The following is a 21504-nucleotide window of genomic DNA, read 5'->3' on the forward strand; positions in this document are numbered from 1 at the left end:
GCCTTCCAGGCAGGAGTTGGGGCGCGTTGAGGGAGACAGACCTTCACACGGAGATTGTGAGACATGCTGCCCGGGTGCCGTGCAAAGAAGAATACGGCAGGGCTGGTGTGGCTGCTGTATAAGGATCTCTGGGGGGCTAGTCACTAGGCCCCTTTCCTCTCCAGGGTCCCTGGGGGGAACGTGAGGGAGACAACACAAGGCAGCCCTTTCCAGAACCCCTGCCCTCATGACAGCCCGATGGGGTTTTTTTTTTTTGCCCATTTTACAGAGGAGGAAACTGAGGCATCCAGATGGAGTCATCAGCCCCCTTGCACGACTACCAACTAGGGCACAATTTGTTACATAATCAATAAGGTCTAGAGTTGGGGTTAGTCCCCAGTGTTGGGTCCTGAGTCCATGATCTCAGCCGTGACCCCGAGCTGCCTATCAGTCTCCTACTGGAGCTCTCTGATGCCATGGGGACAGACGTTCTGCAGGCAGAGAGGCATTGGCACGGTTCCTTGTAAGCTCCTCTGGACCACGTGGGACAGCCCCCTGGGGCGGGCCAAGCAGGAGCCCCTTCCCCCTTGCTCCGTGTGCCACCCCATGGGGTCCCCCCCCTTCTGCTCCACGTAGGGAGCCCAGGAGCAGGAGAGGAGCAGTGACAGACAGCTGTTTCTGTTGCTGTGAAAGCTCACCTGTCAGCAGCTCGCACCGCAGTGGTACATGTGTAGACATTTCACTCTCCGCCTGATGCCTGACGCCAGCTGCAGAGGGCACCGAGTCTTGGTTTGAGAGGCGCAGGGGCCGCCTTCCCCTTAACCCCAGAGGAGCAGTGTGGCGGGGAGAAAAGGGCTGTGGGATCACATGGAAATGAATTTGAATCGTAGATCTCCCACTCACAAGCCACGAACTCAGGTGACTCAGCTTCCAGAGCCACAAGTCTCCTCTATGAAAGGGGGACGATCATCCCTGCCTCACAGGGTCATTGGGAGAGTGGAAGTGTCTGTTCGGGCATCGTGGTCTGAGCATGACAGATCGATCACGGCCGAAGCTAACAGCTGTTCGCACCGCAAGATGCAGCCAATGCTGCTTCCATGCTTTGTTCAGATAAAGGCTAAAGTCCTTATAGATGCTGGTGTGTGTGTGTGTGTGTGTGTGTGTGTGTGTGTGTGTGTGTTGGGGTGGGAGGAGTTGAAAATAGCTACTCTCCAACCCTCCCCACCCCCAGAAAAGGAGGACAAAGATCATGAAAACGATTCCTTAAATGAATTGCACTTGTAAATTGACATTTTTCTGAATAGGGTTAACGCCAGCCTATCTTTTTATTCGATAAAAAGGATCCAGTGGTTTCTCTTATTAAAGTGCGTTCCCAAACTAACCACTGCAACTAAAAAAAAAAAAAAAAAGTATTCCATGACGTTCGGGTGGGTTATGAGAATTACATAAGATCAAATTCATGAATGAGTGAGACTTTTTCTTCTCTACTGAAAACAGCAGTATTCTGAAATCCGCTCTATTAGTTGGCAGTGAGGCAGGACATTTAACCTGGACTTATCCACACCACCTGGACTTACAGACCCCACCCACACTTCTTAAAGCAGAGTCATGGCAGCGGCTTGGCCAGGGTCACAGGAACCGCTTTGCTGGGACCCCCTTACCTATGGTTTTGAACGTCAACCTGCCTTAGTTTGGAGGGAATGGAATGACCCTGATAGTAGAAATTGGTATAGCTCACAGCACCCCACATTAGTCTTCGTTTCTACGGAAGCAAGAAGTGCTGGCCAGAGGGACACGAGCTTACTTTCCTTATGCCCTGACCGGTGTGCCAGGGAGCAGTGAAGGGTCACCTGCCCACCCCTTACTCCCACCAGCTTTTATATCCCTCACCCCTAAGCCTTCAGGGGAAATGATTCTTGAATGCCAGTGTCAAAACGGAGGGTCCTTCGAAAGGGATTGCCGTGTCCAGCTCCCTTGCACAGTTGGGGAGACTGAGGACCGGAGGGGAGCCGTGACTTCCACTAGGTCACAACAGATAGCCCCAGAGTCTGGACTCAGCTCTGCTTCCCTTTCTGAAGCCTGAGTATCAGGTGGGCTCCGAGAGCCCAGGGCCGGAGTCCAGGGCAAAGCAACACTCAGGTGGCCTCTCCGGTCCTAAGCACCCTGGATGGCGCACACACACACGAGGCCTTCCTTCTGTTCTTCCATCCTTTGGCTTCTTAGCCACACAGTTCAGTGATTTAAGAAAAGAAAAATGGAGGCATCCAATAACATCAGAATAACCCAGGCTCCTGTGTTTATGATGTCTGGCATCCCTCACTGAAAGCAAGTCGGCCATGGCCTGGTTGTACTTAGGGAGATCTCCATCATGGCCAAGGTAGACTGAACATTGATTGATGGATCAGCAGTCCATGTTGGCCTCCTCGGTGTCTCTTCCAGCAGAGACCAGGGCGGGCCTGTCAGTGTGCGCTCTGCCCTGTACCTGGTGATGCTGAGCTGGGTACCGTCTTCCAGCAGGTGGGGCATCTACAAACCCCCCTGCAAAGCTTTGTCCCCGGGAGGGATGTTGTTGCAGTCCACATGCTCTGACTACATTCCAGGGCTGAGCTTTGCACTTAGCCTACTTCATCTGGCGCTCTCTGAGCTCTGTGAATCTGATCACCCTCATTCTCTCTGCCCCTATGGATTGTAAGGTGAATGACTGAAAGAGAAGGGAAACATACACCTACGGACACCTTGCACGGGCCAGGCATGGTCACCTCACACTTTCTCATTTAATCTTTATCAACAAGCTCGTTTTACAGATGAGGGGACTGAGGCTCAGAGAAGCAAACCAGCTTGTCTAAATCAAACAACTGTTCACTGGGATTGGAGCCATCCATCAAGATGTGAACTACCCTAAGAGATGCCAGTGTTCCCGGTTTTTAGATGGGGAAGCAAGCCAGAGCTAATGAGTATTTTGAATGGGGTTATCCAGATGCTTCTAGGGCTTTCCATCTGGCTGCTACTCAGGGCCCCAGCCATCTCTCAAGCGTCAGGCGTTTATCAGGGGAGTTGTGTGACCGAGCATCAAGATCCTTCAAAGCTCACCTGTCTTCCCTCCGGCGGTTCTGTGTCTTGGAGCTTATCCTTAGGAGGCAGTAAGAACTCAAAGCTGTACGCACAAGGCGCGCGGTGTTGAGGTTGGCGCATGGCCTTTAGAGTCGGAAAGACCTGGCCCAGAATCCCTGCTCCACGGCTCACCAGCCTCGTGCCCACAGGCAATGCCGCTTAACCTCTCTGAGCCTCCGTTTCCCGGGGCGTAAAATGAGCACGCCGAGAGTGGCCCCTCCCCAGTGGGTGGGGATGATAGCCTGAGATTGTGCACGTGACACACCTGGTACACAGCAAGTGCTCAATAAATGTCACTTATACGCAGTGGGAAAGAGACCACCTCGATATCCACCGGTGAGGGATGCGCTGAAACTCCAGAGCCGTGCAATGAAATCTGTGCATCAGTTTAAGACAGTGTCGTGGTTGAGAATGTGCGGTGGACAGGTGTTCACAGTCAATTATTACATGAAACAGGTAGCTGCAAAATCTGTGTCGATAGTCATCTGATTCTGTTTTTTTTTTCTCACACACACCCCGAAGAGAAAGTCAAGGATGTTTTGTAAAGCAGTGGTTTTCAAGCGGGTTCCCAGACCAGTAGCCTGAGGGTCCCGGCCACCTGGGAACTTGTGAGGAATATAAACTCTGGGCTTCACCACAGACCTCCTGAATCAGAAACTTGGGGTGGGGCCTGGAAGTCTGCGCTGTAACCAGCCTCCCCCTCCCCGGAAGATTTTCCGCGTGCTGGAGTTTGAGAGCCGCGGGCTCATGAAAAGTGTTAATAGTGGTTGTCTGTGGGTCTTGTGAAACGGTAGGTGACTTTTGTTTTCATCTGACTGCGTTTGCTAGACTTTTGAAAACAGTAAATAAAACAGCAGTGCTGTGGTTCAAGTGGAAAACACTCAGAGTAAGCAAAGGTCTGGGTGTTCCTCTGTGAGTTCCTGTCCCCCCCACCGTCTTCTGCAGGTGACCATTATTGGATACACGCTTGGGATCCCGGATGTCATCATGGGTATCACTTTCCTGGCGGCAGGCACGAGTGTTCCGGACTGCATGGCCAGCTTAATCGTGGCGAGACAAGGTAAGGACGGTGCCTCGGCCCCCACAGCTGTGAGCATCACCATGCAGGCTCCCGGCCCCCACCGGAGTTCTAGTTCATGGCTCTTCTGCCTGGTAGTTGATAAGTCCTGCTACGGAGCCAGCTGATGGTGGGAAAGCATCATGCAGCAGATTCCATCCGTGGAGAGAATACTACCAAGATATAACGCCTCCAGCCCTTTGGAAGCATTTGCTTGTGCAAACTTGGATAAAAATGAACTTGCTCTAAAGTCACCAGTGTGACTTTGAACAGAGCTGAAGCTCCAACTTCTTATAGCAAATACAACAGTAACAAGAAGTGTTCAGGTCCCAGGATGGCAAAGCAGGGATATCCTATATCTGGTTCCTATTCTGCTTTCCTATTTTTTTTTTAGTTTATTTAAAGAATTATTTAATGTTTATTTTTGAGAGAGAGAGACAGAGTGTGAGTGGGGAGGGGCAGAGAGAGGGGAAGACAGAATCTGAAGCAGGCTCCAGGCTCTGAGCTGCCTGCATAGGACCTGACGCGGGGCTCAAACCCACGAACCTCGAGATCACGACCTGAGCCGAAGTTGGACGCATAACCAGCTGAGCCACCCAGGCATCCCTAAGGTTATCTATTTATTTAAGAGAGGCGGTGGGGGTGGGGGGGCACACAGAGTGGGAAAGGGGCAGTGAGAAAGAGGGAGAGTCCCAAGCAGGCTCCGTGTGGTCAGCACAGAGCCTGATGCAGGGCTCGATCTTACGAACCACAAGATCATGACCTGAACTAAAATCAGTAGTCAGATGCTTAACCCACTGAGCCACCCACGTGCCTCTGTTTTCCTATTGTTAAAGTCAAGGCTCACTACGTGACATGGGTCAACCTGTATGCTGTTTAATGGCAGAACAAAAGAGCCGTAAAGGGCAGTGAATAAAGGCTGTTTCCACTGGTGAGGTAGCAACGCAGCATGCACTTCCATAGATCTTCAGGAGGTGGGGGCCAATCACAGAATGACACCTCAGAGGGGACAGAAGTCCCCAACGAGAAAGTCGGCTCTGGAAAATCGGCAAAGGACCTTTCATTCCTCCGAGTTAGGAGAAAGTGTTGGTTGATGGGTCGGTCCTGAGAAGATAAGAGCTGAAGGGAGAGAAGTGTGGGAATGTGGTTGGCGTAGGCTGGAGGCTTGCGGAGAACAGGGAGAGTGGGGACAGCAGCTGAGGCGAACGGGATGTGATCGAGTGACCTTTGAGGTGAATGCATTCATTTCCTAGGGCTGCCATAGCGAAAATACCACAGCTCAGTGGCTTGAAACAAGAGATTGATTGTCACACGGGTCTGGAGACTTAGAAGTCCCAAATCAAGGTGGTAGCAGGCCCGTGCTCCCTCCAAAGGCTGAAGGGTCTGTCCCAGGCCTCTCTCCTGGCTTGTAATGGTGACCGAATGGCTTGAGGCTGTGTCTCTACGGTCTCTGCCTCCATGGGCACGTGGTGGTCTTCCCCGTGTGTGCGTCTGTGTCCAGACTTCCCTGTCCTCACGAGGGCACCGGTCCCTGCATTAGGCCCGTCCTAATTCAGTTATGACTTCACCCTCCTTTGATCCTCCTTGCAAATAAGGCCCAATTCACAGGTGCTGGGCAGACGTGAGTTGCGGGGACGGGCACTGTTCAACCAGTACAGGGAGGAATAGGAAAGGCAGTGAGCCCCGAGGGCCTGGCTGATGTTCTGTGGCACAAAGTTGGGTGGGACTCAGTCACACCAGCTCCAGTAACACACGGATGAGAGAGGGCAAGTTCCCTGGCCCTGGGGTTGTTGGGTTGATACAATGGAGGGTCAAGGGGGCAAGAGAATGCAGTTGAAGAAACTGCCCGCAGAGTCCGGACTGTCTGGGGGCAGGGGTCTTGATGCTAGAAGGTTAAGGCCTGGGGAGGGGGCAGCCCCAGTGAGGTCAGAAAGGGGGCTCTGGGAGCTGGGGTTGAGTGGGGCTCTGAGGGAGGACGTCATCTCAGAGTGAGCCCTGTGGAGTGTGGGGGCACAGAAACCAAGGAAAGGCGAGGCAGGGGTGGAGTGTATCATTGTAGGGGCGCCTGGATGGCTCAGTCGTTCGAGCGCGTCCGACTCTTGATTTCGGCTCAGGTCATGATCTCACAGTCGTGGGATCGAGCCCCGTGTTGTGCTCCGTGCTGAGCACGGGTCCTGCTTGAGATTCTCTCTCCTGCTCCCTCCGCCCCTCCCCCACTGGGATGTGCGCGTGCACACGCTCTCAGAAAAAAGTGACGCTGGTGTCACTGACGGAGGATGCAGCAGACACGGTTAACAGAGGCGCTCTTCATGAGAGGGCACCGAAACTCCCGCTTGTCTACCCACAAGCAGACCCCGCAGCGCGCGGAGATAGGGCGCCCTCGGCTCCCTGAAGGCTCTTGGCTCCGTGTGTGGCCCAGGCTGGTGGCAGCCTGACCAGGGAGCTTGTGGGACATGCAGAGTCTCAGGCCCTCCCCTGACCCACTCAGTCAGAATCTGCATTTCAGTGAGGCCCCCAAGCGAGGCCTGTGCTCTTGAAGGCTGAGAAGTGTTGCTGTAAGGTTCCTCTATATGCAGCACCTGTGTGGGGCAGAAAGGCCACCGTGTCAGAGAGACCCTTGTCCTCTCAAACTCGGGCATCTTTTTTTTTATTTTTTATTTTCTAATGTTTATTTTTGAGAGAGACAGAGCACGAGTCGGGGAGGGGCAGAGAGAGGGGGGAAGACACAGAATTCGAAGCAGGCTCCAGGCTCTGAGCTGTCAGCACAGAGCCCGATGCGGGGCTCGAACTCACAGACGGTGAGATCGTGACCTGAGTCGAAGTTGGACGCTCACCAGACTGAGCCACCCAGGTGCCCCTCAAACTCAGGCATCGACCCATCGAGTGATGGGGACGAGTAGCTGGCTCAAAACAGCAGCTGCATTCGTGGGAAGGCTGATTTCCCAGAGCTCCCACCCCCAGAAACACCAAGCTGCCACGATTTGCAAGTCACTTAAGACAGTGTCAGTGTCAAGGGAGGCCTTGTATCCCGGAGGTCTGCAAAGGACAGCGACAGGGCAGGAGGCGGGCGGGACCTGGCTTCCAGCAGCGGCACCTGTGGTCAAACGGGTGAGCCGACCGTCCAGGTGCCGGCCTGGGTGGCTGCAGGCTTCTCGGTGACAAGAGCGGTTGTGTGCTTGTGGCTGTTTGTGTTTCGGGCGTGTTCATTGCACACACATTTGTACGCGTGCCAGGTTCTGACGCTCACGTTGAATGAGAGCTCAGAGGCCGGGCTAGAACAGGTGTGAGCCAGCATGAGTGTTAGTTGTGAATGTTTGTTTTCTCACTTTTCATACCCCTCACAATCATTAGGTCCTTAGGTTGTGTGGCCAGCATGACACTGGCCGGTTGGGCAGGAAGCAGGGGATGACGGCATGGCCCCCTAGCCTCGAAGATGCTTCTAGTCTAGTGGGGAGAAAAGAATTCACTCTGCGGAAGCCATGAGGGCAGAGGACCCGACAGCTTATCCTCTGAGCCCAGGTCATGGCACCATCACCTGGGCCACATGTACACATCATGGCTCGGGGTGAAGGATGCTGGACCGCCCACAGACTGTGTGATCTTGGGCATGTCCCAAGCCTTGGTTCCATCATCTGCCACATGAGACAGTGGACAGTGCCCTCTCCCTCCCAGGGTAACTGGGAGGATTCAATGAGGGTGAAGCATGCAGTGAGCCCCTGGAGAACATCAGCAAACACCGGTCGTCTTGGGGGGCGTGTGGGTGGCTCGGTTAAGCATCCGACTCTCCATCTCCGCTCAGGTCTTGATCTCAAGGTTGTGAGTTCAAGCCCTGCTTAGGCTCCATGCAGGGCATGAAGCCTACTTAAAAAAAAAACAAAAACAAAAAAAAAACCCCACCAATCATATTGGATTAGAGTTGACCCTAATGACTTATTTTAAGTGGTTTATCCCTGTAAGATCCTATCTCTAAATAATGCCACATTCCCAGGAATTAGGGGTCAGGACTCCAACATATGAATCTTAAGGGTCACAATTCGGTCCCTAAGAGACCCCTTAGACTTCATAGAGTGGATTTAGACTTCATAAAAAGTTTCTGAAATTCGGAGTCCGTGAAGAAGGGATTCCTAGGACGCTAATAGGGGCTTCCGGCCACCTCAGTGAATGACTCATGTCCCTTGTCCTCTAGGCCTTGGTGACATGGCGGTCTCAAACACCATAGGAAGCAATGTGTTTGACATCCTAGTGGGACTCGGCATACCCTGGGGCCTGCAGACCATGGTTATTAACTATGGGTCCACGGTAAGTTCCTCTCACTGCCCCATAAGCCAGATGGACGCCAGACACGAGCACTTTATGGGGAATGACAGTGGCCTTGGCCCGGTTCCAGCCGAGAGCTCCAGGGGACACGCTGCCCCCTTCCCCTTGGCACCCTGGCACCCCCTTTCCTTGAAGGCCTCCGGGTCAGCCGGAGGAACAGCTGTTGGGGAGAAGCCCATGTGTAGCCCCCGTGTCCTGAGCACACATCGGGACGGCTACCCCACACTGCAGCCTATGGGCGTGCACGTCCCCTCCGAGTCCTTTCCCTCACAGGCGGGGCCGAGGCCTAAACCCACGTTTGGCTGACCCTCCACTGCCATGTGCTCGCCACGAACACCCGCCTGTGCTTTCCGGAAGGGGAAGGAATACACCAGGGTACGCCAGGCTCTCAGAACAGGGGCCCCGTCAGCCCAGAGATTCAGGGCACCCGTGTTTGTTTTTCCAGGTGAAGATCAACAGCCGGGGTCTGGTCTATTCCGTGGTGTTGTTGCTGGGCTCCGTCGCTCTCACCGTGAGTCTTTCCGGTTCTAGAATTACGTGTTGTTCCATGGGATCCACAGTCACTTGCAGAGTCTCTGAAAGCCCTTCCTCTTCCCCTTGGCAGTGAGGCATAAAAATGAGCAAGCACAAATTCACAGGTCCCTCCAGACACGGTGCCAAGAATGTTGGCCCCCACCACCACATTTTTGCCTGAGTGACCCAGAAGTCACTAGAGCAAGTGACCCACCTCCCTGTATCCCCACGGCCCAGTCTGTCTCCCCTCACTAGTGCCAGTAAGAGAGAAATTCACCCCTGTCCATCCAAGCTGACAGGTGGGGAGCATGGCTGTCAGGCCTCGGGACCAGGACACCCTCATACTGAGGCCTCCTCACCCCACGTGCCCACACGTCTGTCCCACACACTTTACCTCTGCTTATGCTAGTCAGTCCTTACAGCCACCTGATGATACCATTCCCATTGTGCGGAAGAAATCGAGGCTCGGGTTCAAGAAAGCGTGCCTAGAATCCCAGGGATAGGAGGTGGCAAAGCTGGGATTTGAACCCAGATCGGTCTGTCTCTGTAGAACACATCGTGTTGCTCTGATGGGGTAACTGTGATCCAGTCCTTAGGAAGTCTCAATTCAGAGATGAGAAGGAAAGGCAGTGAAGTGTGGGAGCGTCTAGAAAGAATGTAGAATGAGGACGTGCTCCAAGCCCATCTATACACACACACACACACACACACACACACACACACACACACACACACACACCAAAAGGTGGTCCAAGCTGAAGTTTGCCAAGCCGTGAGCCAGTAGATGCATCGGAAGTTTTCCCAGAGAGGGGCTGAGGATGCCAAGTTCTGCAGCAAAGGGAAGACCCAGAGAAAGTCCCTGGTTGTCGCTAGAGGAAGTCCGGGCAGGGAGGCCCTCAGTGCCGAACATGGGTCCTGAGCAAAGTGATGTGTCTGCTCGGGGAGGGCCAGCCCAGAGGGGGCGGCTGCTTGTGTCCCTGGAGCCAGCAGGCCTGGGTCAAGGGCAAGACTCGCCCTTCCATCAGACGGGTCTCAAAGCCCTCAGGGACTCAGTCTGACCAGACCCAGGATGTGCCTTGTGGTACCGCTCCACCCTTGTCCACATTTTGGAGAAAGTTCTGCGGTTCCTAGTTTGTGTATAGTGGCCCTGGTAAAATGCCTCCCTGTATTCCTCTGTCCCCAAGGCCACTGCTTGTCCTCTGTCCCTCCAGGTCCTCGGCATCCATCTAAACAAATGGAGACTTGACCGGAAGCTGGGGGTCTGTGTGCTGGCCCTCTATGCCGTCTTCTTGTGCTTCTCGATAATGATAGAGTTTAACGTCTTCACCTTCGTCAACCTGCCGATGTGCCGAGAAGACGATTAAAGCCGAGCTGCTGCCCACCCCCCATGGGGGGCTGTTCTGGACTCTGATGCCAGCCTCCTCTCTCCCTCCCTCCCCCACCACGAGTCTCTCCTGCCTCGGTGGCCACCGTCTGTTCCTTCACACACTGGAAGGAAGAGCCATCGTGGTCTTTGTCTGGTCACGGGCCAGGCTGCTGGGCATCCTCCTCCTCCTCGGAGTGCTGCCCTCCCCACACAAGGCAAGATTCGGGGGCCTCCATGGGAGTGGCTTCGCAGACCCCCGAGCTGGCAGCCACAGGGATGTACTTGTGTCTCATCTCTCTCGGACACTTTAGTGAGGACATCTGTGTGCAGTTTGTCTTTCTGTCGTAGGGCAGCCTCAGAAGTGAGGTGGCCGGCGAATGTGAGGTCCCCTGGGGCAAGTGCAAAATAGGAATGTCGTTCTCCAGTGTCCCCTCTGGGCCAGACGGTGTGAGTCCCTGAGGCGGCCTGTGCTACACTCAGTCCCTCCCATTTCTGCTGGAAACACTCACACCTCGGAGGGGGCAAGGCCTCCATCTGCTGAGGGTTTGGGGCCACGAGGGCAAACATGCTGCCCCTTTCTCTGGAAAAGCTGGAAGAACGGAAACTGCTTCTCGCCGCAGAAAAGAGAATTTCCTCGCCACTTTTATCGATGCGTTCGGAGAACAAGCAGTGAAATATTAATAAAATGTCATGTCGATCATCATACTTGAAAAATCTCATTCCGTACAAAAAGGCCATGCTGGGGACCAAGAACAGGTAACACCCTGTGGAAAATGAATCCTATGTGTATCAATCATGTCGCACTGACACTAGGACTTTTGGTTCGGAACACAGAAGAGAGTGAAAGACTAACGTCTACCTAGGTGCTAATTCAGAGACACAGTGGACGTGGTAGCCATATGTTCCAGACCTTCCGTGTGATGCGGACCTCTGTCGGTTTGCGTTTGTCATTCCTTTGTTAATGCGCTGCTCTCAGAACCACCCCGTTGGAAGACCCAGTGGTCTGTATGCCCAGCAAATTCCATAGCCTGCTGGAACGAGTGTATCACAAGTAACAGTTAATGACAAGATGGGAAATTTCCTGAAAACTGCTGTCTGGTTACCTGGAGGCGAGTATGAAAAAACGTAACTTGGAATTTTTAGAGCCTTACAGTGGGCTCCGCGTGAAGGGCCAAGGACAGGAGGCTGAGTCAAAAATAGAAAAATAGGAAATAATTTTCACCTGCTTCATAGCTCTCAAATATATATTAAAAAAAGATTTATGAACACAAACCATCCGTGGTTTCTAAAAAGAAAGCACAATTAATTTTATATAGAGGTGTGTTTTTTTTTTTTTTTATTTTTGTAACGTTTCTATTGCAAAAGTCTACTGGATTTGATGCACTTTTAATATTGGGATATTTTGCACGGAAGACTGTATGGCAACCGCCCGTGATAGTGTGAGGACAGGTTTTTAGCCATTCACCTGTAATCAGTCGTCGGGGATGAGCCTAAACCAATAGCTCATTCCTTCTTGAAACACAAAGGTTGTGACTGACTCGAGATTGAATGTGTGGCTGTGTTTGTTAGGGCCTCCTGATTTTCAGAAGGAGGGAGCGTTCGACTTGGTGTCCTTTAAGTGAGCGTAAGCCTAAGGTGGGAGGGAACACCGTCGTCGCCGGGCTTCTGTTCTGGATCCACATCAGTGTTAGTAACTATACCACATTAAGGTTCCTCTTTAGTTTCTTTACCTGGATTGGGCTCAGTGGTCTTTCCCTGGAGGGCAAAGGTGATTTTCCTAAGAAATTAGCTAAGTGGGAGCCGGGAGGATCATTCATATCAACTTCAGATGCGCAGGGTTTCCAAGCCCTCTGTGACCTCTTAGGGAAGCCCACCTGGTCCCTTTGGTCTTACGGACTCCTCTGGGTTTCAGAGTGGGTCTGTCTCCATCTTGACTCTCAAAATTGCCCTGTTGATGTAAGTAGGGTTTGGTCTCTCCATTTAACAGAAAATCTAGCCTCGGAGAGATCAGGTGACTCGAGGTCTGTTGTCGGTAAGTAGAGCAGAGCCAGGCCCCCGGTCATTACCCTTCCCTAGTCAGCCAGTGGGTCGGCCATCCTCGGTTGGGGGTGGGGGGAGGGGGTGGGCGGAGGCATGTCTTTGCCCTTGTGGTTGGTTCTTATTGTTGAAGTTAAGACTTCGGCAAATATTTAATTGACTCCTGGTGCCCCAGCTCGTATCCTAATATCTATCTCTATCCAGTGTACGTTTTTTTCCCCTGGTAAGGACCAAAAGATCTTTTTCCCTGCAAGGCACAGGCCACATGGCCCCCGACGGTGTCCCCGCTGGTGTTCACTTCTCTGAATCCTTGTGTAGCTTTTAGAGAATACATCCCAGTGACCCGCCTCTTCCTCAGCGGAGTCCATCTGAGATGATAAAGTATACTGCTGTTGGCAGTTTGAGGCTAAAATAGTGTTTTTAGTACGTAGAGCACTCCTGCTGGCTAATTCTCTTTGGACTCTAATGTGCCAATGTAGCTTCCTTAAAGGATCTGTGCGTTTATTGTAACTAGGAAGCCATGTGCTGTAAGTGAAAAAGTCTCTTATTTAAATATTTTTCCACCACAGGTTTAAAGAATTGCTTGATTAATTAGGCCTTCATCTTAAAAGAATGTTTTTATCACTCCGCAGGATTGCTTCCTTTTATTTTATTCCCGAAGCTAATTGGCATGGGGTAATTACTCTGCGTCACAAATAGGCAATAAAAAAATTAAATTTAGCTCTCCTAATTGGGAGCAGAAAAGAAAAACGAACCGTTGCAACTGAGACTGAAAATGTCTGTAGAATCAGGAGCAGGGGACTCCTGTCAATTTCTGGTTTGGAATTTCCCCTTACCGGCTCAGGCGTGGACAGGTGGGTGAAAACCTGGCCCCGGAGGAAGGTTCTGGGTCAGCTGCAGGGAGAGACTAATGGTTAAGGGCGCTGTAGACAGGTTAGTCGTTATCCTTCCCATGACCTGCAGTGTGCCGGTCTCTGTGATTCTCGCCCCTGTGCGCAGACCTCGCCGCCCTTGTGAGTTTTCACCTGCCCATCGCCACCTCTCCCCGCACCTGTTAGGGCTGTTTCTTGCTTCTGTCCATCCCCTCCTTTTACAGACCCAAGCGGTTGATAAGGCAGAACCCTCCCAGAGCCAGATTAAACCAGGTGGGGAATGCACATGACTCTTGGGCAGTCCTGCAGACCCCAGCCAAAGACCCCCTCCTGGGCTGCCCAGGGCTCTAGGTCCTCAAGAAAGAAACTCTCACTCTTTCCCTTTAGACGAGGAACTGCAAGCCTGACCACAGCAGCAGGAGCCAGGTACTCCAGGAATGCCGGACTCCACACAAGTGCTGGGAATCCAGGAAGAGTGAGGGTGGCTCCTTGCCGACCCTCTTCCGTCCCCCTGGCGTTTCTCCTACCTGAGTCCTAGGGTCCTCCCTCTCCTTAAGGTAGGGGTGGACAGAGGCATGATAGGCTGGGAGAGGGTCAGTTCTGAGCCCCCACTCCGCAGAAAAGTGGGGGAGAATCCCAGCACCAGCGGCTGAAGCTGCTTCCATGCCCTGCCCTCCCTCCCCAGGCATGAGATGGGCCAGTGGGGTTCAGGCACTGGAACAGTGTTTGGGGACCTGCCGCGTTGGGGGACTTTCCCCTGGGGGCCAGCAGGAGGGAAGCAGCTTGGGCCGGTGCTCCTCAGTGGCCTTGATGTTCTGATGGGGCTGTGACCCTGACACTGAGTGGGCACTTAGGGAGGGGGTGGCCCATTTGCTCCCACCCCCGTCTCTCCTTCCCCCTGCAGGCCATGCTCCTCCCTGCCTGGAAAAGATGGTTGTGCTGCGTATGTGACAGGCTCTCAGCAAGTGCTTGTTACTTCAATAAACGAGGAACTTGCGTGTTAGGGTGAAAATCTTCAGGATGTTCTTCCCCTGTGCCGTGATTTAAATATTCCTGGGTCTCTCTAATGCCCTCTGAACACAATTCCGTAGGTCTTTCTCCCCTTGGGGCAGTTAACAGATGCGTCCGGGGCACCCGAGATGGTTCGTGTCCTGGCAGCTTTGTTGCCACATCACGCCCATAGAAACTTCCAGAAGTTTCTGAAAATGCTCTCTGGGCAGCTCTTGGGGGGCAGGAAATCTGTCGTCTCCCCACCCCACCCCGACATACACACCCAAATGCTGTCTTGCTGACCCCTGCCCTCTTGGTGGATTCGCCCAAGTGTCTGGACACCCCCACCAGGTGTGGACACCTACTTGGGCTTTTCTGGTCTCTCTAGCTGATCACGTGAGCCCCTCTAGCATGAAGGCTCCTTCCGGGCCTTCTCAAAGCGCAGAGGAAGGGGACTCTTCCCTCACTGGGTGAACCTTCCCCACTGCATCAGTCATGTGAGCGGCAGAACAAGAGATTCTTCCCATGGACCCATCCCACGAGGCAGAGAACACGGGTGGGACACAGATTTTGTTTGGTTCCTCGCTTCGAGCCCAGCCTCTTGCCAACCTGACTCATCGGGGTTGCCATGCTGTTGAAAACGTTTCCCAAAGGGCACAGACCACGGGGGTACAGATGTTTTTTTTAAAGACCTTTAGGTTATTGTATTTGCTCCTCAATAAGGAAAGCAAAGTGGGATACTGGTTTTGTGGTCAGGCCGTCACTCAAGACTGGGAGCCAACGGGAGACTATCCGCCCTGTTGCCATGCTGCCCAACCTCAAGGAAGTGGGTGTCTGCGTAAAATTGGGACAAAAAGCGCTGTTCTCCCATTCCGCCCCCCCACCCAGGTGGGGCTGTTTTTTCCATCACAACAAGGAAGCCAGCTGGCTGGTATTAGAGCTTTGATATTTTATGGAGATTTTTTTTTTTTAATTCTCATTTTTCAGTGACAAATGGCACCCCGGTTCCATTTGTCTCTGTGAAACCTACACACAGGAGCAGGGGCCGGTAGGCCTGCTTTCTGTCACCTTTTATCTTCGTGTGTTCAAGGTTTTTCCTCGCCTCTTACAGGCATCAGTGCCCATTCATCGGGGTCAGGTGCCCTCCACATACTTTGCGCCAGGGGCCAAGAACATGCTTCCAGTCTGCGGAAACGTCTGAGGCCCAAATAGCCCGAGATAGAACTGGGGGCGAGGGGAGGCAGCTCTGAGAGCTGAAAATGCCCCCTGGACCCCCTGAAAGTCCAGCCCTATTTCGTGTAGCTTATCCGTGTATTTGATTTCTGGGCCTGGGATCGGCCGCTCCTTGGTTAAAAGCCTGATGACAAACAGGGACACAATCCACACCTATTCCCACTGTTGCCAGAATTTAAACAGTTGCTTTTTATGTAACATGTTGGTTGGGACTTTTCCATGGTCAAGGCCAATAAAACCCTTAATCCTGGAGAAAGTATGTGCTCTCCCTACCCCACCACTGGAAAACACAATTTTTTTAAAGCTATCAAGAAAAAGTATGTGCAGTTGGGTTTCTAGTGGCGTGGTCTGGTATGATCAGCCTTTGTGCGTAAAGGGAAGGTCTCAGACAACAGCTCCCTCCCTGCTCCCGCTCCAGAATTCCCAAGATAGGAATTCCCAGTTATCCAGACGGACAGTCTCCTTTCAGAGGAAGGAACAAGGCTTTTCCTTACACCAGAAATGACTAGGGTGTGGGCAAGGCAGCTGTGTTTTTCCAAATCAAATGTTCCAGTGGGTTTTGGGTTTGATTGTTTTTTTTCTGTCCACTGGGGCATCCCTGCCCTCCCCTCCAGAGGTGCCCTTTGGAGCTGTAAAAGAGTTCCTGGAGCTTCCTCCACGTGGCTTAGATCAAGGATATTTGGGGACCCAGCGGACAGAGGCTGTGGCTGAGCTTCTGTGGCCAGACCTTGGGGAACGTCTTAAGGGGGCTGTTAGTCTGGGAGGCTGGATGTCCAATTCGGAGCAAAGTGCCTTCTGCGTGTGTCTCTTGGCCAGCAGCTGCCAAGCCAGAGTAGTTGCTGGGTGAAGACAAAAAGAGCCTTGATTACCTAGAGAGGAAAGAGGGCTGCCGGCCAGATGGGGCCAGGCCTGTGGGCAGAGGCACGAGCTGCCAAGAGAAAGGCCAAGCAAGGAGAGGCCGGGCACATTGCAGATGCCCAGGAAGTAGGCTGGGCACGGTTTCTGCAGGGCCATGGGATTTTCCTGGAGGCTAGCCATGACTTACCAAGCAGCAGGTAGAGGAAATCAGGGGGCTCTCGTGTCCAGACAGAACTCGCTTAAAAAACGACCAAACCCAAGAACTTCTGGGGCTGTTCCACATCACTTGAGTCCCCCACAAGACCTTTCTGGCATGCGGGGCTCAATGCCCACCATCCTTGTTCATTCTAACAGGCAAAGCAGGAGCAATGAGTTGAAAACTTGTAAATAATAAATATATTTATCTCACTATTTATTTTTTCAATAACTGTGACCTCCTGCACTGTGAATGCTCTGTGATATGAGATTCTTAGTTTAATAAAACTGTCATTAAATTTGAATGAATTGATACCATTGGTTACTAAACACTGGCATGAGTTTATTTTTGTTGTGACGAAAAATCTAGAGTAAATATGAACTAAATCTTTATGAGAAACCTAGCAGTCAGTATTGTAATGCAATATATCAAAATCTGTACACTGTCAATAAAATAAATGAGCACAAGTTGTCTTTCCCTATATAGAGCTCCCATTCACGTTTTAACAGACCTACATCTCTGTACGATGTGAAAGAATCATTTGCATTGGAATAACAGCCATTTAAAACCATTCTAGTTTGGGGTGCCTGGGTGGCTTGGTCGGTTGGGCGTCCGACTTCAGCTCAGGTCATGATCTCACGGTCCGTGAGTTCGAGCCCCGCGTCGGGCTCTGTGCTGACAGCTCAGAGCCTGGAGCCTGTTTCAGATTCTGTGTCTCCCTCTCTCTCTCTGCTCCTCCCCTGTTCATGCTCTGTCTCAAAAATAAATGTGAAAAAAAAATTAAAAAAAAAAAACCATTCTAGTTGCATATTGAGAAAATTCAAAAAGGTTGAGGCTTGGAGCTTTTTACTGACGATGATTGGTAATGAGAAAAACAAAGCAGAAATTTTGTAACCTATCTTGACCGGCACGTGTGAGTTCAGAGTGAGCCAACCATTTGCCACCTCGTCAGCAAGGCCAGCTTGATGAGCAGGGGACGACCCACGTAGTCACCAAGGGCCTCACACTCAGAAGGGCCCCAGTCTTGGTTATCGCCATTCTAGAATTCATGATTTTTTGAAAAGGGGGCCCACATTCTCACTTTGGCACTGGGCCCTTCCAGTGATGTCTGGTTCTGTTCATCTGGAATAGGTTAGGCCATCAGCTATGGTGTTAGGCGACACTGAGATTAGGAGGAGAGCTTCTAGTTAATTCCTTCATTCTGCAAGTGTCCTGAGACCCACCTGCCTCAGCTGCCACCACAAACTTTAACAGGCTCATGAATCACCTGGGCAGCTTGTTAAAAAGCAGATCCTGGTTCAGCAGGAATGGGATGGAGACAAAGATGCTACATTTCCAGCAAGTTCTCAGGTGCTGCCAGTGCTGCTGGTCTACTTTGAGTAGTGAGGAGCTAGATCAGTCCTACTCGGAGTATGACGGGGGCACCTCTGCAGACTCACAGGCTGTTCCCAATCTGCAACAAGACGAGGAGAGAAACAGAATATAAACATCTATGGCACTATGATGGGTAATTTTATGTCTGAATCTGTTTTTTTTTTTCATTGCATTTTCTAGTAATTTATTTAAAAATTTTCTTTTACTTATTTTGAGAGAGAGAGTGCAAGTGGGGTAGGGGCAGGGAGAGAGGGGAGAGAGAGAACCCCAAGCAGGCTCTGCACTGTCAGCACAGAGCCCAGTGTGGGGCTCCAACTCACCAACCTGAGATCATGACCTGAGCCGAAGCCAAGAGTCGGACGCTTAACCGACAGAGCCACTCAGATGCCCCTATAATAATTTACTGTATTTTATTAAAATATGCACCCACAGTGATTTAAAATCTAAAAATATATTTTAAAAATCTTTCCACAGGTAGAAATTCTACTTTCAAAGACAGACAGAAACCCCTTTTGTTTTAACTCTTTCCTGTTGAAAGTCAATCCATGATAGTTTTGGTAATTCCAGTCCAGTAATCTCTGTGGGTCCTGCAGCCCTGTGCTCTTTTTTTTTGGGGGGGGGGGGGGGAGGGGGGGCGGAGAGAGAGAGCATGTGCACACACACGAACAGGGGAGGGACAGAGAGAGAGAGAGAGCGGATCCCAAGCAGGCTGTCTACACTGTCCGCACAGAGTCCGATGTGGGGCTCAAACTCACAAACCGCAAGTTAACGACCAGAGCCCAAGCCACATGCTCTTGGTTCTGAGTATCCCAGCATCCCTCAGTCCGTCTGGTGCTTTGTGACTTACAAAGCCAGTGAAACACAGGGCAGGTATGGTCTCCATGCCACAGATGGGGAAATGGGGTAGAGAGAGCAAGCTTGCTGTGCACAGGAACTCCGCTCCTCACTGAGCTGGCTGAGAAGATGTTTCCTTCCACTACCCACAGCTGCCCACACGAGAAAAGGTAGCAGGCGTTTGGCTGAATCTATCGCCTCCCGGGGGCTCACCTCCTAGTTGATTTCACACCTCAGGCTCTGTCAACTTGCTTTGGATGTTGCTAGAAGTTGCTCCAGGCGATTCCAAGTTCACCACGGTCCTGGTACAGGTGGTCTGACAGTCCACTGAATGGGCCTGCGCGAGCCGGAGTCCACCAGGCAGCGCAGAGGGGAAGAGTGGATTCTGACCTCCCTCTGTCCCCACGAAAGGCACTGTCTTCTGAAACTCTTCTTACACTCGCTGCCTCTGAGGTCTCGTGTCCCACCCTCTGCTCTGCATGTGTCATCAGACCACGATACCCCTGGCCTGTCATTCTCCTAATCTTTCTGCAGGTTTTAATACTGTGGATTTTTATCCTCTCTAATAAGCAAACTCACTCCTCTGGGCCCCACTTCTTTATTCCTGCCTGGCTTTATTCCGTCTCCTGGCTTCCCTTCTACCTGCCCCTTAAATGAAAGTGTTCGTCTGCATACCATCCTGGAGCGACTTTCTTCTGTCCGATGGTTCTCAATCCTGGCTGCCCTTTGGAGTTATCTTGGGAGCTTTGACACACACAGCTTCCCTGAGCCCCACCCCAGAGGTGACCAGGTTGGCCTGGGCACCATGGTTTTCTTTCTTTTCTTTTTTTTCTTTTTTTTTAATGTTTATTTTTGAGACAGAGAATGAGACAGAGTGTGAGCAGGGGAGGGGCAGAGAGAGAGGGAGACACAGAATCGGAAGCAGGCTCCGGGCTCTGAGCTGTCGGCACAGAGCCCAACACAGGGCTCGAACTCACTAACTGTGAGACCATGACCTGAGCCAAAGTCGGACACTCACCAGCTGAGCCACCTCAGGGGTGATTCTAATGTGCAACCAACATCAAGAACCACTGGTCCAGCTCAGCCTCTCTAGATGCAGCAATGATAGGAACCTTCACAACCGTCCCCCAAAGCACCAGCCCCAAGAGGGTTAGTCCCTCTGGGGCCCCTGCACTTCCTGTTTTTTAAGTTTATTTATTTATTTTGAGAGAGTGCATGAGCAAGGGAGGGGCAGAGAGAGAGTGAGAGAGTATCCCAAGCAGGCTCCACACTGTGAGCACAGAACCCAACACAGGGCTTCAACTCACAAACCGGGAGATCCTGACCCGAGCCAAAATCAAGAGTCGGACACTTAACTGACTGAGCGCCCCCAGGTGCCCCCTTACCTGCACGTCTAACCTCCTGTTGGACTCTTCAGCCTCCCAAGTGCCTCAAAGTCAGGGTGACCAAAAATAATCCAATTTTTTAACGTGGGCAAGTGTTCACAGCAGCTTTAGTCAACACAGCCAAACACTCGAAAGAGTGCAGAGGGATCTTCTAAAGCAGGAATCGATTTGTTCTTCTCCTGCTTGGAAACATTGAGCGACTCCCAGTTGCCTCAACGGGCCACATTAGACCCTCCTCGACCATCAACCATCGTCACCTCCCTCTTTGCCTGTCCTCATGCTGTTTCCTCTGCTTGAAAGAGGTCCCCCACCCCTTGTCCTGCACGAACCTGCCCTTCTGCCTTCAAGGCCTTCCTAGACCTCTAGCCCAGAACGAATCACCTGCCTCTGGTTTCTTATTATCTGTTGCTGGTGAGACTGCTTTGATTATTCTTTAGCAAGTATGCATCTGGAATTTTCTAGAAGAGTTTCAACTTGATATATACTCACCCATGGCCCCCGCCAACTATAGAAGGGCACCAATTCGGGGATGTCTAAACTACTTCTCTCAGATGGGCCCTTGAAGCTAAAAAAGAGCACAGTTTGTCACCCCCTGATTTATTCGATAGGCCTGCTCTGTGCCAACCATCAAGCCAACTGCTGGTTGCAGAGATGGAAGGCCCACTTCCAACCGGTTCAGGGAGTCCCCAAGTTCTCGGGAGGAGTGCGCTCAGAGGCAGGAGCCCGGAGAAAGGGCACCCAGTCGTACTGACAGGGCAGACACCGACCCCAGCTGAAGCTCAGTGGACAAGGGGGGTGAGGAGGGGTGATGGCAAGCAGCTAATGCACAAGACAGGAACCATGCAGAAGTCAAGTCGTTCAGATTTAAAAAGAGGCAATGCGTAAAGGAAAAATATGACATGGGGATATTCAGATATCCCCAAGGGATTCCAGCTGGGAAACTTATGGGGCCTGTGGGAGGCAGAACAATGGCCCCCGAAAGAAGCGCATGTCCCAAATGCCCGGAACCTGTGAATGTGGCACCTTATGGGACAAAGCGGACTTCGCAGATGGGGTGAAGTTAGGGGTTCTGAGATGGGAGACTCTCCTGGATTGTCCCAGTCGCCCTGATGTGTTTATTCACAAGGATCCTCATCAGAAGGATGCCAGGTGTCAGAGGGAAGCGGGGATGTGATGATAGAAGCAGAGGCCAGGGGGATGTGGGGCCACGATCCAGGGATTTTTCAGCAGCCTCCAGAAGCTAGAAAGGCAGGAAACATTCTCCCCTGGGGTCCCCAGAAGGAAAACGGGCTGCTGGTACCTTGATTTTAGTCCACTGAGACCCATTTTGGATTTCTGACCTCCGGGACTGCAGGTTAATACAACTGAGGTGTTTGAAGCCA

At 51.9% G+C, this 21504-nt stretch overlaps 1 protein-coding gene across 2 annotated transcripts in view; it reads left to right on the top strand.

The window, feature by feature from the left end:
- SLC24A4 (solute carrier family 24 member 4) overlaps positions 1 to 12003 on the top strand; it is a 174541-nt gene extending 162538 nt beyond the window's left edge. For both annotated transcript variants that reach the window (XM_058740105.1, XM_058740106.1), the window contains exons 14-17: positions 4036 to 4150; positions 8334 to 8446; positions 8910 to 8975; positions 10189 to 12003. In XM_058740105.1, the coding sequence (XP_058596088.1) occupies positions 4036 to 4150; positions 8334 to 8446; positions 8910 to 8975; positions 10189 to 10341 (447 nt within the window). In that variant the 3' untranslated portion in view covers positions 10342 to 12003. The remainder of the gene's footprint in view (positions 1 to 4035; positions 4151 to 8333; positions 8447 to 8909; positions 8976 to 10188) is intronic.
- The last annotated feature ends 9501 nt before the right edge of the window (positions 12004 to 21504 follow it).

This window comes from Neofelis nebulosa, chromosome 7, assembly GCF_028018385.1.
Source record: "Neofelis nebulosa isolate mNeoNeb1 chromosome 7, mNeoNeb1.pri, whole genome shotgun sequence".
NCBI classification, from domain to species: Eukaryota; Metazoa; Chordata; class Mammalia; order Carnivora; family Felidae; genus Neofelis; species Neofelis nebulosa.